Source organism: Cannabis sativa, chromosome 1 (genome assembly GCF_029168945.1).
Source record: "Cannabis sativa cultivar Pink pepper isolate KNU-18-1 chromosome 1, ASM2916894v1, whole genome shotgun sequence".
In the NCBI taxonomy this organism is placed as follows: Eukaryota; Viridiplantae; Streptophyta; class Magnoliopsida; order Rosales; family Cannabaceae; genus Cannabis; species Cannabis sativa.
The window spans coordinates 25,837,814-25,856,214 of NC_083601.1; the positions used below are offsets into that span (position 1 = coordinate 25,837,814).

Consider the following 18,401-nt stretch of genomic DNA (forward strand, 5'->3'; position numbering starts at 1 on the left):
TCTCGTGATACTTTGTCTCAAATACATATCGCCCGGGCAATGGAACTTGGGAATTTCATGCAGTGATTTCTTTTTATTCTTGTTGGCGGTCTTCTTAACTTTGGGCATTTTCTTTTCTTTTCACTTGCACACTACCCCAACACAATGAATTTCTTCTTTGCTTCCTTACTCACTGCTGCCCCTCAACACAATAATAACTCTTACAATGCACTTCACTGTCCCCAACCCGCTCTTGTTCAAAAATCACTTCTCTTTGACCACACCACACTAAGTCAGATTTTGACACATTACACACATTCCATGTAGTACTTGGCCATGATAACTTCCTCTGTGTAACTCACTCAATGCCCAACTTAGCCAACACCACTAATCTGTTCAACTTGCAATATTTCCAACACTACAACAAATTCCAATTCAACACCATCTCACTAATTATCACCATCATAAAAGTCACCAAGTAGAGAACAAATCAGGTTGAAATTCAAATGCACACCAACAAAGTCCAAGTTACAACCCCAATTTCAAACTATCAATGTAACCCAATCAACTCCTTTATACCAAAGAAACCATCTTCCACGCATCACTCTGTTCACAATCCCTGTTTTTTTTTTCACATTCACTAATTTTTTTTTCAGCCCAATATTCTTCAACAATTCCACCAAAATCCAATTCAAACCATCCAAACCAAAATTATCACACTGCTACCACACCTAAATCACAAAATAACTTCCAATTATGCAATTCACAAAATACTAGCAGTCCACTACAACCACCAAGTATGCACTACAACCCAAAATAACTTTCAAATTAATTTACCCAATAAAAACTTAGCTTGAACCGGCTTTCTGACTTCTAGGCCGATGTAAGTGCCGACTGAAATGGCTCAGCTGGGTGGCTTCGAAGTCAGGTGGATCCGTTGAGTGTGAGCTGGTTCGTGCGAGCTGCTGGATTCGTGGATGTGCAGGGACTGTGATGCTCGGTGGTGTGTTCTGGTGAAGTCGTGGGTGGTGCGAGTTAAAGGGTGATTGCTGGAAGGGCTCGGCGAATAGAAGCTGGGTCGAGATGTCGTCATTAAAGTCGACTGGGTGCACGGAGGGGCAAAGGGGTTCGAGTTGGTGCGCCCGGTTGACCTGAATGGCTCTGCATGAGTTCCTGGGTTACTGTTTGAGTGAATGGGGGTTTTTAGCTTGAGTGAAGGTGCGACGGTGGTGGGTCGACTGAGACTCTATGCAATGGCTCCGCTTGGTGCTTGGTTCGTGGTTGATGAGTGAGGTGGTGAAAGTCAAACGGAGGTGGTTCGAATGGCGAGCTGCTGGTGCGATTTCTGTGGCTACGGGTTCAGGTGAATTGGTGGTTCGAGGTTGGGTTGGTCACGGTGGAGCTTCGACTGGGTTGTGGTCAGGTGATGAAGGCTTCAAGGGGAGCTGCTGGTTCGGTTGGTAAAGGGAAATGAAAATGATGATGCTGAATGTGTTAGGGTTGAGGTTGGGTTGACCATTAATTGGACTGCTCAAAACTTGCTGGGGCCCAGTTGACCACATAATTGGGCCCAAGACTGATTAAACAATGTGAAGTGGGGTCTTTGTATCTCCAAAAATCACTTGGGCTCATTCAATTCAACACTGAAGTACAACCCCAAATAATTTATCTAAACAATAATAGACATATCCAATGATTGAATCATGAACAACATTTCAATCACATGTTTTTCTTTGACAGACCATTCACTTTATTTTTTTTTCAAACCCCAGTTCATTTGATCGGCCTAGTACCAAAACACTTCTTGCTAAGCTTTTGCTATAGCAACTGAACAACAACTTGCCACCCCAAACTTAATGCTTTTGCCCAAATCAAAATTTCTTCACTTCCACAGCCTTTTTCACTTGATTCTCTGCACAACGAAAAGAACACAATCTCAATTTCACCATGACAATTATTTATAGCTAATTATAATATATATATAAATTCTTTTTCTCTTTTTATTTTATTTTCAATTATTTTTTTTCAAGGGTTGCCTTCATTGAGAATTTTTTTTTCTTTCATTCTTTTTCAATTTTTTTTTTAATTCAATTTTTTTCTTTTTCTTTTTTTTTTTTTTTGTTTTTTTTTTTTTTTGTAGGCACCCCAAATTACAATGATCAAGCATCTTTCAAAGAAATCGAGGTCTTTTCTCGGTTGACCTCGCCTCTCCAATAGTGTTTCAGCCGCTGCCCGTTCACTTTAAATTCCCTCCTGGATTGTTGATCTTTCATCGTAATCGCACCAAAAGGAGTCACTTCTTGCACAAATAGAACGGCCAGACCAACGGGACTTTAATTTTCCAGAAAGAGTTTGAGGGAAGCCTTGAATTAAAGAGTAACACTTCTTGTCCTTTTGCAAAAACTCTTTCCTTGATTCTATCATCATGCCATCTCTTTGTCTTTTCCTTATACAATTTAGCATTCTCATATGAAAACAAACGCAATTCATCCAACTCATTCAGCTGTAACTTTCTTGCTTCTCCAGCTGCTGAAATATCCATATTGAGATTTTTTAGGCTCAAAACGCCTATGTGTTCTAACTCCACGGGAAGATGGCATGCTTTCCCATAAACTAGGCGATATGGAGACATGCCTAGAGGAGTTTTATATGTATTTTGTCCTATACGCCCAAAGTGCATCATCGAGGCGTTGGGACCAATCTTTCTCGTTGGGATTTACATCCTTCTCCAATATGCCTTTAATTTCCCGATTAGATATTTCACTTGCCCGTTAGTCCGTCATGGGTGATAGGTAAAGGGCAATTTTATGTTTTACACTATATTTTGCCAAGAGGCGGCCAACACTTTGTTCACGAAGTGTGTTCCCTCATCACTTATCAAAGCTTCTGTGAGTCCCAAACCTTGTAAAGACATGTTTATGAAAGAATTTTCATAACCACTCGAGCATCATTTTTCGGACTAGCAATTGCCTCTACCCACTTTGACACATAATCGACCGCCACTAGAATGTAGAGATTCCCAAAGGATTGTGGGAAAGGTCCCATAAAGTCGATACCCCACACGTCAAGCAACTCCACCTCCAAAATACAATTAAGAGGCATCTCATTCTGCTGAGATATTTCCCACTTCCGCCGGGCAAAGCCGATCACATTGTTGAACAAAAGCATGAGCATCTTTAAAAATAGAGGCCAATAATACCGATTGAAAAACCTTGGCCGCCGTGCGTTGTCCACCAAAATGGCCACCATAAGGAGCCGAATGACAATGCTCCAAGATGCTTCTAACTTCACCCATTGTGCACACATCTCCGCATAATACGATCTCGGGCACCAGTTTGTACAAGTATGGCTCATCCCAAAAATAAAACTTGCTATCATGAAGGAACTTTTGAGGCTGCTTTGGCAAAATCAGGTGGATAGGCACCTCCAACTAAGTAATTGACAATGTATGCATACCATGGTACCCGTGTTTGCTCTACCACTAGCAGCTTAAGTTTCATCTGGGAAGGAGTCTTGAATTTGTAATTCTCCCTCTAAGTGGCTGCTGTGATTGTTAGTTTCCAACCTAGATAGATGATCCGCTACTTTGTTTTCTGTCCCTTTTCTGTCTCGAATTTCCAAGTCAAACTCTTTCGTAAAGAACAAAACCCAACGAATAAGCCTTCGGGTTTAGAATCTTTCTGCTTTGGATTATCAAATAATTGATTGCGTGAGTCGGGTCACAGCATATCACAACAACCTTGGTTCACAAGATACGGTTCTGAATTTCTCAAAGGCAAAAACCACCGCAAAGCAACTCTTTCTCAAGTAGTGGTGTAGTTAATTTGGGCATCAACAAGAGTTTTGCTTGCGTAATAAATGGAATGAAAGATCTTATTCTTCCGCTGCCCAAGAATGGTATTCCAACAGCAAAATCACTTGCATCACATGAGTTCAAAAGTGGCAATGACCAATCGGGTGCTACAATCACGGGGGCCGTAACAAGAAATGTCAGTCTTCAACTTCTAAAATGCTTCATTACATTCAGCGGTAAACTCAAATGGTCTATTTTGTTCCAAAGAAGTTACACAAGGGTTTGGACACCTTAGAAAAGTCTTTAATGAAGCACTATAGAAACCCGCGTGTCCAAGGAAGCTTCTTATGCCTTTCACCGTGGTAGGGGCTGGTAACTTCTCAATCACTTCTAGCTTTGCCTTGTCAACTTCTATCCTCTGCTAGACACTTTGTGACCCAACACAATACCCTCTTGAACCATGAAGTGGCATTTTCTCCAATTAAGCACCAAGTTGGTTTCTTCACATCTTGCTAACACTCTTTCCAAATTCTCCAAACAAACCCCAAATGAATCCCCGTAGATAGAGAAGTCATCCATGAATATCTCCAAAATACTTCTCTAACCCCATATCCGAGAAAATAGCCATCATACACCTTTGGAAAGTCGCGGGAGGCACAATCCAAATGGCATCCTCCTAAAGGCAAAGGTACCATATGGACAAGTGAAGGTGGTTTTCTCTCGATCTTCTCGGTGCTATAGAAATCGATTGTAACCCGAATATCCGTCAAGAAAGCAATAAAACTCTTTCCCGCCAAACGATCCAACATTTGGTCAATAAATGACAGCGGGGAAATGATCCTTCCGAGTAGCATTGTTTAGCTTCCCGTATGTCCATACACACCCTCCAACCGTCACGGTTCGAGTGGGAATCAACTCATTGTTTGCATTAGCCACCACCGTGACTCCTCCTTTCTTAGGCACACATCGAACAAAGACTAACCCATGAGCTATCCGAAATTGGGTACACAATACCATAATCTAGCCACTTCGATCACTTCTTTTCGCACTACTTCTTTCATGACGGGATTCAATCTTCGCCGATGCTCACCGAATTGCTACAACCAAACTTCTAAAAGCATTCGTGCGTGAAAATCGTTGGACTAATACCCCTTATGTCCGCCATAGTCCACCCGATTGCTTTCTTATGCTTTTTCAACACCTCTAAGCAAGGCACCTTCATCTTCAACTACCAAGTTTATTTCTTTGCTATAATAACTCGGTAGCGTGTCATTCTCCCCCAAATAGGCATACTTCAGATGGCTTGGCAAGGGTTTCAACTCCAACTTCTATGGTTCTTGGATGGAGGGTTTTGCCTTTGGAGGCTTAAAATTACTTTCTCTCTCTTCAACTCTAAAGATTCAAAGTATTTCTTTTGAATTTAGGGCATAGGTTGCAATGGTTCCACCTAAGCAACGTGGTTGTCTTCATCTTCACTCAAGTCTTCAAGCTCATCAAAAGAACTTATAAATTTCTCATCCTTCCAAGCTTCCTTGTGAAATTTTTCGTCCACTATCGAGTCAATTACACTTTGCTAGAGCACTCTTCTATCTCATCCTCACGTAAATCTCATAAAGATTGAACACATTAAAGGTGACTTTTTGGTCATTCACCCTCATCGTGAGCTCCCCATTTTGCACATCGATGGTAGTTCTCCCGGTAGCAAGGAACTACGACCCAAGATAATAGGCACATCTCTATCGGTTTCATAGTCTAGGATGATGAAACTCTCACTGGAAAAATGAACTTGTCAACTCCGTACTAGAACATCTTCTATTTTTCCTTCCGATGGGCCATGGACTCACAAGAAGTTGCAATGTAACAAATGCTTTGTAGGACGTGCTTCACCAATACCCAACTTCTTAAAGATCGACACGTGCATGAGGTTGATGCTCGCACCCAAATCACATAAAGCTCTTCCAACATCCCGCCCCCCAATAGAACAAGGGATCCATAGAAACTACCCGATCCTTCAACTCCGGTGGAATCTTACTTTTCAACATGGCGCCGCATCCTTCGGTAAGAGCTACGGTTTCAAACTCCCCAACCTCCTTTTTCTTCGTCAAAATGTCTTTTAAGAACTTGACATAGTTCTCTACATTTGCTCCAATGCTCATGGACCAAAGGAATATTGATACGCATTGAGTCCGTTTGGCTTCAACACATCTAAAAACCTCGAATCGCCCATCTTGCCGTCAAGCTTTCCGAAATCTTTGAGGAAATGGAAGTGGGTGGTTTAGTACATCTTTATCGGTGCGGATTGCTGATCGACTTGCGATTGCCGACCCGTTGCCGTATCAACCGGTCCGGCCGTATCGCAATTTCCTCGGCGCTTTTTTTACTCAATTTTTCGTCATTTTGGATTGAAGCAGTGGCTCCCCACTACCCTTTATTTCCTCCCTCTAATTTTTTCAGCATGCTTGCCACTCCTCCAAGTGAATGAGTTGCATCGTGTTCCTTCCCATCCTCCTTGGATTTTCCCGTGTCGCTAGGCAAAGAACCTCGTGTACTTAGCTTTAATTCGTCGTCAAATGTCCAAGCTTCGCAACTCCAAGTTTCCAAGAGAGGCAAATTTTGACTTTGTATCACCGCATCATTTTTGGCCATATAATCCCGCATTAGACTCTCCAGAGAACTTGGTTGGGAATTTTGAGCATGTTGTGGAGGTCGCGGTTGTTGTGAAAAACCCTATGGATATGCTTGTCTTCCTTGGGGCTGGTGCGTGCTTCGAGCTTGCTCCTTAACCCCCCAAGACAAATTAGGATGATTCTTCCATGCTTCGATTGTACGAGTTTGAGAATGCCCCATTGTTTCGTTAAAATTCACTGATTTCCCATGTAACATCACCCTGAATTCCGGATTAGATGGACACTTCTCAAACACATGCCCTTCTCCACAAAACACACATGAGACATCATCACTTTGAATGGCAGCAACTCGGTTGAATATTTTTAGCGTTCCCAATACTCAAATTCTTCAAAACATTCGTCATGGAAGCCATTTGAGCCGCCAAAGCCGTTATTGCATCTACCTCTATGACTCCCGCTACTTTTCTACTTGTTGGAGCTTCGTGTTGGACCATTGGTAGTTGTTACTTGCAATGGTCTCCAAAATCTCAAATGCTTCATTGTAAGACTTCGACAAAATAGCACCATTGGCCGATGCATCCAACACCATTCGAGAAGCTACATTCAAGCCATTATAAAAAGTCTCCATCTGAATACAATGTGGAATGCCATGATGTGGAAACTTTCGCAAAAGTTCCTTAAACCTCTCCCACGCATCACTTGTGGACTCATCTTCAAGTTGCTGAAAAGACATGATCTCACTTCTGAATTTTGCATTTCTAGTAGGAGGAAAGTATTTCCTCAGAAACTTCTCAGCAAGGTCATTCCAATTGGTCACGCGTAATCAAAAGCAAAGTGTTGTCGAGCCATGATCTAGGCCTCTCATTTCTCGTAGTGAGAATGGGAATAGCTTCAACCTTAACACCTCTTCACTTACTCCTTGGATCTTGAAAGAATCACTCACCTCCAAAAATGAACGGAGATGGAGGTGAGGATCCTCAGTTGGAATCCCGCTGAATTGCCCCACAGTTTGGAGCATTTGAAACATCAACCGTTTGAGCTCAACCTTGCGTGCTTGTATTTCGTGCCTCACAATGCCCGGATCGAGCTCATTAAACATGGGGGTCTGCATACTCCCTTATATCCCTTGCTCGATCATCCGCCAATATGATGGGATTAACTATTTGTCCGAGCAACCCCATCATCATCAAAATTCTCACCATGATGTTCTCGCCTTTAGCCTTTTGAACCCTTCTTCTTCTTCGGAATGTGTGTTCGATCTCGGGATCAATAGGAGCAAGTTCAAAGTCCTCTTGTTGGTTCATACACTATAGATACCTGAGATTTCAAAGACAAACCAACAAGATTAAAAGCACAAAAATTCTTAGAATGTCAATTAGTTGATAAAACAAAATTTATAACTTAAAGTCCCCGGCAACGGCGCCAAAAACTTGTTGTGAAAATTATATTGATTTATAATTGCGCAAGTGTACACAATCACAAACAAGTAATACAATGATAAGTAATCAAAGTTCGTCTCCACAGAGACTTTTTACTAAATAATGTTAAATCAACTAAAAGTAATTCCAAGAATTTCAAATAAAAATAAAATAAAGTCACACATTAATGCACGAGAAAAATTTATAGCTTAGATTCTAAACTTGAGACTAACTTTTTGAGCTAAATAAACTGAAAATGAGAAGCTAAACGTGACTAAAGTGGTGGTACTCGCATTTGGAAAATTAGACTTGGGTGATTAATTTCCCACTTGTATGTCCTGGCTTGATACAAAGAATGACCTCAAGAATGACTCAAAGAATCCCGCAGTTAACAAATTTAAAAAAAAAAAACCAGCAAGCTTTTTCCAAAACTTGCAATATACTATTCATAATCTCAACAATGCATTCCTACATCAGATTAGATCACAAATAGCCCAATTTAGTATCAAATTTTTAGTTATGCATGGTAGCAAAATATTCCTATTTCACTACTAATTAATACCTAAAAGAAAAGGTAAAAATCATGCATCAATTAGAGGGGTTCAACTAGGTCTTGCTTTTCCAAGTAAGATCTAGCTTGGTAAATGTTAAAAATGGCCAAAAATTAACATTCAATCAACATTTCATCACAACTAATTGAACTAAGACAAGATTACTTCATCATTGCAAAATCAAAACACCAGTCCATACAAGGGTTCATAACCACCCAAATCTCAAAGAGTTTAGTTCATAGCTGAAATTAAAAACAACAAACTAGAAAATAAATTGTTCATGGAGTTAAAGAGAAAATTAGAGAGAAGAAAATGATACAAAATGAAGTGGAGAGCAAGAGAGATGAGTGGTGAGCTCAAATCCTTTCTTTGGTAGTTGCCTTCTTCTCCTTCTTCTCTTCTTTGTACTCTTTCTTTCTCTGTACTTAATTTCTTTTTGCTGCTGTAATTTTTCGTACCCTCCATTCAAAGTGCAGCCACCCTATCTATTCTCCTCCCTTTTTCCTTTTTGCCCCCCAATTAGGGTACCAAAGTTTACCCTAATTGGAAATCCAAGTCATCACCCACTTGTCCTTCATTTTCCACATGTTTGTTGGGTCAATAGCCAAATTCCGCCACCTCAGCTCGTTTTTCTTTTCATTAAAGCCACTGACTATCTCTGCCAAAATAACTTACCTGGCCGACAAATTGCTACGCGATGATCGCTATAGCAATGCCAAATAAAGAATAAGCATTTTTCTGCTCCTTTTTCTCCTTGTCCCAAATATTTCCAAATACCTATTCTTGTATTTTTTTTTTCTGTTTAAAACACATAAAAATAATAACATAAGTCTATTTAACACTTACTAACACACATTTTCATTTATTACAAAGACACAACAAACTAAACACAATTACATAGGTTAGACACTAATTGCTCCACAATTCACATTAAATTCAAGCTTAAAGATATGAAAATAACTCTAAATCTTAGAGTTATCACCAGGTTACATTCAGAGGCAATAAAAAATCCTCAGATTGAACTAGCAGGTGATTTTTTTCAAGGCATGGTATTTTTCTGCTATAAATTGCAGCCACAACACAACAAACACAACCATATTCAAATTTAAAGTTCCAAGTTACATTCAGAGGCAATAAAAAATCTTAAGGTTGAACTAGCAGGTGACTTTTTTCAAGGCATGATATTTTTCTGCTATAAATTGCAATAAATTGCAGCAACAACACAACAAACACAACCATATTCAAATTTAAAGTTTCAGGTTACATTGAGAGGCAATAAAAAATCCTAAAATTGAACTAGCAGGTGACTTTTTCAAGATATGAGAGTTTTTTTCGTTAAAAATTACAATCACAGCACAACACATTACTATGAGAACCAAAATAAAAACCTAAAATTAAAATTCCTTATCATTTTTCCTAAATAATATGTTAACTAAGTCAAGAATGTAATCAAATTCAATAGTTTGTTACCTTTGTCTATTTTGACTTCAGATTTTATTGATTTTCTTCATCGGGGACGGTAGGAGCATGAACAATAAGATGAAGAATGATAATCACACCAGAGGAGAAGGAAAGAAGTCAGATGAGAATCGCAAGAAACCTGAGAATTCCATTGAGCTGCTATGCCAAACAAGAGAATTCCATTGACCTTCATATATTAAGAAACCTGAGATCAACCATATGAGCTGCACAGAGACAAAAGCACCAAGAATTTCAGAGAGAAATCGGAGGAGAAGGGAAGAAATCGTAAGAGAATCGCAAGAGGAATCGCACGATATAGGAATTGGTGAATTTGGATATTTTGGGTGTGAATTTTATAAATGGAAATATCCTTTTATAGGTATTCTATTTTTTCCATTTTTTAAGTTTTTTATTTTTTTTTTCCAAATTTTAAGTTTTTTCTATAAATGTCCATAATTTTTAAAATGCTTTTAAGAAATTCCATAATTATAAAAAATTCCCTTCTACTTGAGCATTATTTATTTTTGGGTGCCCGTGCCCCTACATAACATAAAATGAGTTTCTATTTCTCTCATAAATGGAATAAAACTTCCATGTAATGACGAATATGCCACTGACATTTGAACTTATCAAACATAAAAACTGAACTCGTGAAGCTGACGGAAGATATTTGTCTTTGTAGGTTTTTTCATGTTCTTCTTCAACGGGCATGTCCAAGGTAAATCTGAACCATCACGTAATTAATTTCTATTCTATCTTTTTCACACTCAACTTTCTATCTTTGATGCATTCTTTTTTACCCAAGTTGAGCTTCGACTCAAGTAATGTGTTTTTTTTTTCTTTCACTACGTTTAACACCTAGACAAGGATTTTGAAAACTGGGCAAAAAAAAAAAAAAAACTAAATATTAGAAAAGGGGTTCGATGTAAACATTTGGGCAAACGTTAACATCATACATAGGTAGGATTTGAAGTCGAAAAAAATTAAACTTATACTGGATTTGGGTTTTTGTGTATTTTTGCTAGTAAAGTTCCTTCCTTTATTTCTTTTTTAAATTTTCGTCGCTGAAATATGGCATGGCATAGGATCTGCACTAAAGTGGTATGTATGATATGGTTCTGAAATTGAAACATATGCATGCATTCACCAAATGGATGACTTTGTTTTTGAAGTGAGACACTAGTACTTGATTGTGTGATTAAGAAATAATTGTTACATGGGATCAAAATTTGATACAAGAATGTTCCTGTTGGTATTGGGAAAGTAGTATTGCTCCTATGGGGATATTTATTGCTGCTATTAAGGGGTTCCCTATTGACGGGTCTAGTAGTAGTAGAGGTGGGAAGTGAAGCTTTAATGAATGATTATTAAACTCAGTTGCAGCAGATACTACTTGAAAAGTGTGGAGATTCTTCTCATTTTAGCACTAGAGGAACTTTTTTATGACAAATTTAATGACCCTTTAGCACTTGATGAACCTTTTTCAAACAAATTTAATGGTGCTCGTGTTCACTGATTTTTTTTAATTATTATTTCAAACCAGTTTAGCACTTGGAGAACCTTTTTAAAACAAATTTCCTTGAGCTGACTTTTCAAAGCTCTATTGATTCAATTTATTCTCTATCAACAGCTAAAAAAAGTGAATCTGTGACGAGGATTGAATATGAATATATGCATTCAAATGCTTATCAATTGCCAAAGTCTGCTGTTACATGTTATTTAAGCAAAGACATAGCAACTTTGGTTTCACATTTCAGATTTTCATATAGAATTTGGTACTCTTTCTTTTGAGTTTTGATTTCTAGTTAAACAAAATGTTCATTCATTTGCTCCTTTCATCAGTTTGCTCTGGATAGTTTCTGCAGCATGGAAAGTATAAATAAGCGACATGAGGACAATCTCAAATTTCTCACAACTCAGGCAAATCAATTAGATGAGACTATTCTTGATTTGCAAGGTATGAATTTGCCCAATTATGAAACCTTTGTACTAATATCATTTTTCAGCAACTTTTTATTTTGAATATTGCTAATACCAATAGTATTCCTGGAAGTTAGTGTTTTTTGTCTTTATAATCCTACAAGACTATGTAACTGTTCAATTCTTCTGAGCCAAACTTGTATTCAGTTAGCCTCGGAAAGTATCATTCGTCAAATGGAGCTGGAACAAATGGAGCTGGTTCATCTCACACTGAAGAGGAAACAAGGGAAAAAATTCTAAAGCTAGAAAACTCTGCAGCTGGCGTATTGTACTGGCTTAATTCTCATCATGCGACTCAAGGTTTAGATTTGGGATTTACCAAGGATGTCTTGGGTGTTGTTGCTACTCTTGCCAGAGTTGAAGATGATAATCTTAGTAGGTTAGCATTTTTCACCGCTCTCTTCTTTCTTCCATTCAGTTTAAAAAATGAACATCAGCAGAGTCACAATTGGCAATATAAAATAAATTCTGCGCATTGTGCAAGTAAGCTTTTATCACTACTTGAAAGGAGATTACTAATGGGCTTGTTTCTTTGTTATTATGAGCTAGGCTTATGTCAGAGTATTTAGGATTGGAGACCATGTTAGCTATTGTTTGTAGAACTTATGAAGGTGTTAAGGCTTTGGAGAAGTATGATGAGGAAGGCAATATAAACAACTCGACAACTGGTCTACATGTGGCTGCATCAGCTGTGGGAATGAAAATAATTGGTCGTTTTCTTGTCATATGCCTTGAAGATTTGGGGTGAGTACTTAGTGTTATACTTTTCTTATATTGTATTCTTGTCTTTGGAAAAGAAAATTGAATTTTTTTTTTCCCGTTTTCAGGCAATATGCTGGTGAATTTGTCGCTGATGATCCACAGAAGAAACTTGCTATCCAGAAACCAAAATTACCAAATGGGAAGTGCCCAGATGGGTTTATTGACTATGCAGTGAACTTACTCAGTTTGGACAGTAGAAACCTTTCTTTTGTCACAAGCAATGGACAAGGTCTCAGGGAGACACTCTTCTACAGTCTCTTATCTCGCCTCCAAATCTACAAAACTAGAGCCGAGATGTTACAGGCTTTCTCATGCATAACTGATGGAGCCTTGTCTTTAGATGGTGGAATGATAAAAAAGTCAGGTGCATTCGCCCTCGGAAGTTGGTGAGTATAACACAATTTTCTATAGCTTAATGTCTACTGTGAACTTCTAATGGTTTCCGATTTCTTATTAGTATTTTTCTTGATTCAACTTATGGATACACATTATTGTGAGATGCATCTGTTCTATCACCTTAATTTGTTTTGTTACTTTGTAATACAGTCAGGATGTAGAGGTGAAGTTTCCTTTAGCATCTGGAAAAACTAATGTGCCGGCAGAATACATTGAATGTGAAGATAGAATCAGAAAGATGAAATGGGAACGAGCAAATGTTGCTGCCGATATGAGAAGAATACAAGAGTTAATGAATTATACACGAGCCAACTTTAAAGGGCAAGCATGATTTTGTGACACAAACATTTCGAACCAAGCAATGTAATTCTAAATATCTTTTGTTTCCCAGAAAAAGTGGATTTTCTTTGACATAGATTTGTTAGCACAGGATTTTCTTTGAGAAAGATTTGTTGCTTTGACAAATCCATATCAGCACTCTATATTATCAACGCAAAGATTCATTTTTCAATGACAAGAATGATTTAATTGGATCATTTTTTTTTTGAGATAATAATAACTTTCGATTGAGTAGTGTTTTTCTAAAGTAAATATGATCTGACCTGTTGTATTGACCAATGAAAGATCTGCGAACAAGCTCAAAATAAAAATTCTGAAAAACTTTTCAAAATTCAGCGTTGTAATTCAATTACCACGCTGAATTGGCTAGAGTATAGTGGCAACCAACCACATCTTACTTGTGATTATTGAAAAACTGGCCTGTTTCATCTTGGAACACTCTGTTTTCTTTTTTTGGAACGGTTGGGAAAACATTAACATACATTAGTAACATTACATTTTATGTCAATTCACATGCATTTTATGAATGTGGCACTCACTACAAGAAGAGATGTATTTCATGAATTTTGCACTCCCTACAATTTCTTTCATTATTCAATACACTCCCTATATATTACAAGAAGAGATGTATATTATTCAATGAACAGTTAATTATAGACATTTTAGATAATTAACTAAGGACAATTGCAACTAAGTACAATATTTTAGTATTAACTAATAACTAGCATCACCAAACGTTGTTAGTCTTCTTCCATTGCGCAAAGAGTTCTTCTTCCATCAGTACAATCGCTCCTACACATGAGATATCACGTTGTGATCTGGTTTATTCCAATCTAATGCACTCGTTTTTTCAGAAGCCTTGCAAGAGCATCCACCTTTGCATTAGTTGCAAATGGCTTAAAGAAAATTGGATTTTCGTTGTGTTTCAGCTCGGAAGGCAGGAGTTTCATAACCGCAACTGGCTGAGTAAGTTATAAGAACTAACCAGAGGCTCTTAGAAGAGAGTGTGGAAGAAGAGGAGCCCCAGTAGCATTGAAGTCATCATTTTCAACTTCCTATTCATCAGAAGCAAGGTTCTCATGATCCCCAACTCACAACACCTGATAAAGATCCCATTTAAGATATACAAGAAAATAGGTTATTAGTAATGTATATGCATGAATTGCTAATACCCGTCCATTAGTAACCTGGATTTTAGGGATTTAAAGTGAAAGAGAGAGAAAGAGACTTGAGTTGTTGAGACAGTTTGAAAGAATCATAACGAGGTAAAAAATGAGTTAGAAATTCTGCACAAGGGCAAATCAATAATTAGTAAGGCAGAGGCACTAATTGAAATAGCATTTTGCCTCTACTTCACAGTAAAGAAAAACATAACTTAGTCTATAGATAATTAGGTAGTTGCTGTCCCATTAACCATGTTGACCTCTGTATTGGCAGACAAAGATCCATTATTCTCGTTTTTCTTCTCAATGAACTCCTTATCACGCCTCCATGTCTTATTGTAACAATTTTGTAAAAGATGCCCCTTTTTACCGCAATTGTGACAAAATTTGTTATCTTTCTCCAAATTTCGCTTCTTTGGATGCAAATTGTATGGTTTTGGGTGTCTCATCATTTGCACATTTCTGTCAGGTAGACCGTAGCTTGCCGGAGTGGGCGATTTTCGCTTGTGCTGGTTTCGTAAATCTTCTTCAACACCCAAACGATTCATCAACATCCAAAAAGGCAGATACTCCTCACACATCAGCTTCACACTAATGTCCTTCCAAGATGGAGGAAGCTTGGAGATGATCACGCTAACATGAAATTTCTCCTCAACAGTCATACCAGCAGCAACAATTGAATCAGCTATTCTATTAATTTCATGAACTTGTTCCAAGATAGATCTATCCTCTACCATCTTAAATTCAATATACTTTTTAACTTGAGATCTTTCTGTTTGATATTCCTCACATAGATGAAGTAGCCTTAACTCTTGCCACAGTTCTTTGGCTGTCATAGTCTTCTTTGAGTATAGATTAAACAGGTTATCGGATAGAGAACTAAAGATGTTGTGAACACACAGGTAGTCATCATTCATCCATTTCTGTTCAGCAGCTTTTGTTCGACTAATTTCTTCAGCACTTGCTTCTGGGCTTAGAGCAACACTTGGACCTGGTTCAGAGAGGACATATTCAATCTTCAATTGCTTTAACAACAGTTCCATCTGTTGTGCCCAAAGCAAATAGTTCTTCCCATCCAAGCGGACAACTTTTATTGGAAGTTCACGAGGCTGAATATCAGTTGTTGAATTACTCATGTCTTCTTCAGCGTTTTTTTCATCAGTTGTTGACTTACTTATGTCTTCTTTATTTTTTTTATCAACAGTTTTTGATTTACTCAAGTCTTCTTCAGTTTTTTTATCACCAGCTTTTGATTTACTCATGTCTTCTTCAGTTTTTTTATCAACAAGTTCAGATCTGCATTATATTTATAGAATATTATGTTAGATAACCATAAAGCTCTTGTTCTTTTTTTTCAGCCAAAAAGCACATTATCTACATCTAGACTGAATCCAAACATCAAAACTCGACTCCCACCTTGATTTTGACTCCAGTTTCCTAATAGTTTCTTCGATTGCAGGTACATTATTCTTGAAGGTAGACCATTGGTCAGCTGGCAGGCTAATTCCTAAAAGCAAAACAATAGAACAGTATAAGCACTGACACAAATTGTGTTTTTCTTTCTACTAGGAGTAAAGGAAGGACATTGAAACTACAAGATAATGACCAATTACTATGAACTTATCAGTACTCCATCAAAATAAAAATAAAAATAAAAGGCAATGAGCAAGCTTCTTAGTCTACAATGGCAAAAGATTTGAGCTTTGGTTATCTACTCAACATAAAAAAAAAACCATTAATATTGTATGAATTTATTAGGAACATTAGATCCTTGGTAATGGTATTACTGTATGTTTGGCTCATGCTGAGTAACTGTAATACCGCTGCTCATAGTACGGGTGTTCGGGTGCAGTTTTTGACTATCTTTTCAAACTAACTTGTACTTGCGTTTTTTTTAATTTCTCAAACTGCACCCGCACTGCGAAACTAAAATACCGCACCGCGAAAAATAGTGTGGTGCGGTTTGGACTATCATTAAATAATTAAATTATCACAAATATAACAAAACTTAAGCAACACTTGTCAAAAATACCATAAGACTTAAAAATAAATATGAAAAAAAAAATTCAAGTTTCAACAATACAATAATTATTAGACTTGGGTTGCCTTCATATATTTCTACTAAATAATGTAAAAACATTTTTATAATATGCGGTGCGGTGCAGTTTGAACCGCATATTAACAATTTAAAACCGCAAACCGGACCGCACCACGCAGTTTAGAAAAAATTTAAACAGCGACCGCATCGCAAAGAATTTAAAACCGTATATTTTGTGCAGTGCGGACGGTTTGAGTGATTTGATGAACACCCCTAGAATAAACCACCCACATATTTAAGTTTCATCATTAAAAGAAAGAAAACAAAATCTATAACTTGAATTCTTAATTCTTATAACATTCTTAAATCTCTCTGTTAACCACACAATTATAATGTGCATCTCGTCACTCTTTATTTGTTAATCTCCATGAAAAACGAGAACTCTACCACATAATTTGATAGATAAAATGATTCTATATTTTAAATAGCAGCCTTGAATTGCAGTAATACTTGTGGTTCAGAAAATTAATGCAAAAACTGAAACATAAACCTAAAGATGGAGAAGATTCACAGTTTATCTCCACACACACACACATTTTATGTATGATTACCTTTATTAGAAGGAAGCTGCTTTCCATCTTTATTAAAGAATTCCCTGATTGACACAAAAGTTTTGCCTTTGAAATCATGAACCGCTACACTCCTTTTCTCTGAAAGCTAAAATGAAACTAAATGGGTCAAGTTAATTTTCAATAATTTCCCAGCAACCAAACAGAGCAGTGAACTAGGTTTGAACACCTTTCGAAAAGAAGAAGAAAGAAAGGAAGAAAAGAACTAGGCTTTAACCTTACAGATAAAGCGATCACCCCTCTCAGTAACCTCCTTGCAGTTACTCTTCTCTTTCTCCTTCTCCTGTTCTTCTTGCTCCGCCGCCGAGACCAGAAAAGTCTCGACCGCAATCCTCACCAACTTCTTATACTCCGCCCCAGATAAATCGATTCCGAGACGCTCCGAGGCCGCGACTCGGACTTTATACTCAGTCATCTCTTCCAAACTCGTATTTCTCAGTATGTCCACCACTGTCTCCTCAATCTTCCGAGCCCTTTCTTGATCCATTTTCACGCGAAAGTAAAAGAGAAAAGCTAGAGCTTTCGACAATAAAACTCAAAGTACAGTTGTAGTAAACAAGAAAGTAGGTTAAAGATTTGAGTATTTGTATTTGATTTTGAGGTGGAATTGGCCATAGAACTTGGCTGAAGCGCAATAGCATTGTCTATTACGGTCACAACGAAAGAACCCAAATTAAAATAAATATGAAAAAAGATAGGTTCCACCGAGACTTGAACTCGGGTTACTGGATTCAGAGTCCAATGTCCTGACCACTAGACCATGGAACCGATGATGCTACGTTTAGTACTTTTATTTTTATATAATAATTTTTCAATAGTAAATTTGTCATTAAATTTTTCCTACAATTTAACAAGTTAATCATATACCAGCCATTAATTAATCCCAACCATATTTATAATCAAATAATTACTGGGCAGATGATTGGGAGAATTTTAGAACCTTAAAAATCCGAAAAGTAACTCTTGACTAGTAATCCCATAATAGCTTGGAAAGTGTGTCAACCCAATCCAAGCGTGCCAATTGCCAAGTAACTATGTAAGTGTACCCTCATATCATAACAGTGTTTTGCACTTCCATTAAATTCTATATCCATTACCAGTCAAAGGGTCTAATCTTAATGACTGGACTCTAATAAAATTTAAGTGATGTTTTTTATATGAAAATATTTATTGAAATACAATTTCTTTTAACAAAAAAAAGAGTTGTGTCATAAAACTTAAATACCACAGTCATTAACACTGAAGAATATAAATAAAAATATTAA

The 18,401-nt window shown here is 37.4% G+C and overlaps 2 protein-coding genes and 2 non-coding genes across 6 annotated transcripts; 2 read left to right on the forward strand and 2 right to left on the reverse strand.

Moving 5' to 3' along the window:
- The first annotated feature begins 7,043 nt into the window (after nt 1-7,043).
- Nucleotides 7,044-7,150, forward strand: LOC133033749 (small nucleolar RNA R71). The gene has a single exon (XR_009685817.1). It is a non-coding gene; the product is annotated as a small nucleolar RNA R71 (small nucleolar RNA).
- A 3,244-nt stretch (nt 7,151-10,394) lies between these two features.
- LOC115705577 (protein DEFECTIVE IN MERISTEM SILENCING 3) lies at nt 10,395-13,520 on the forward strand. Of its 3 annotated transcripts, XM_061106560.1 has the most exons (7): nt 10,506-10,547; nt 11,460-11,604; nt 11,686-11,786; nt 11,957-12,188; nt 12,359-12,553; nt 12,637-12,957; nt 13,118-13,520. In XM_061106560.1, exons 1-7 carry the CDS (start codon nt 10,520-10,522, stop codon nt 13,296-13,298), a joined length of 1,203 nt encoding a protein of 400 aa, XP_060962543.1. In that variant the 5' UTR covers nt 10,506-10,519; the 3' UTR covers nt 13,299-13,520. The 3 variants fall into 3 exon arrangements, with proteins under 3 accessions (XP_030488807.2, XP_060962543.1, XP_060962549.1); XM_030632947.2 differs by lacking the exon at nt 11,460-11,604 and having other exon boundaries at nt 10,395-10,547; nt 11,672-11,786; XM_061106566.1 differs by lacking the exon at nt 11,460-11,604 and having other exon boundaries at nt 10,529-10,547.
- A 341-nt stretch (nt 13,521-13,861) lies between these two features.
- On the reverse strand, nt 13,862-18,074 carry LOC115705576 (uncharacterized). Its single transcript, XM_030632945.2, has 4 exons — nt 17,354-18,074; nt 17,119-17,224; nt 15,886-15,976; nt 13,862-15,765 (listed from the first exon to the last, which is right to left on the reverse strand). Exons 1-4 carry the CDS (start codon nt 17,621-17,623, stop codon nt 14,697-14,699), a joined length of 1,536 nt encoding a protein of 511 aa, XP_030488805.1. The 5' UTR covers nt 17,624-18,074; the 3' UTR covers nt 13,862-14,696.
- Nucleotides 17,833-17,904, reverse strand: TRNAQ-CUG (transfer RNA glutamine (anticodon CUG)). Its single transcript has one exon. It is a non-coding gene; the product is annotated as a tRNA-Gln (tRNA).
- Nucleotides 18,075-18,401: the final 327 nt, after the last annotated feature.

Coding starts and splice junctions, on each gene's coding strand:
- LOC115705577 (XM_061106560.1), top strand. CDS start 10,520: ATGTTCTTCTTCAACGGGCATGTCCAAG. Junction 12,554..12,636: donor ATATGCCTTGAAGATTTGGG/GTGAGTACTTAG, acceptor TCCCGTTTTCAG/GCAATATGCTGGTGAATTTG. Junction 12,958..13,117: donor GCATTCGCCCTCGGAAGTTG/GTGAGTATAACA, acceptor TTTGTAATACAG/TCAGGATGTAGAGGTGAAGT.
- LOC115705576 (XM_030632945.2), bottom strand. CDS start 17,623: ATGGATCAAGAAAGGGCTCGGAAGATTGAGGAGACAGTGGTGGACATA. Junction 15,977..17,118: donor GCAGCTTCCTTCTAATAAAG/GTAATCATACAT, acceptor TTTTGCTTTTAG/GAATTAGCCTGCCAGCTGAC. Junction 15,766..15,885: donor AAACTGGAGTCAAAATCAAG/GTGGGAGTCGAG, acceptor AATATAATGCAG/ATCTGAACTTGTTGATAAAA.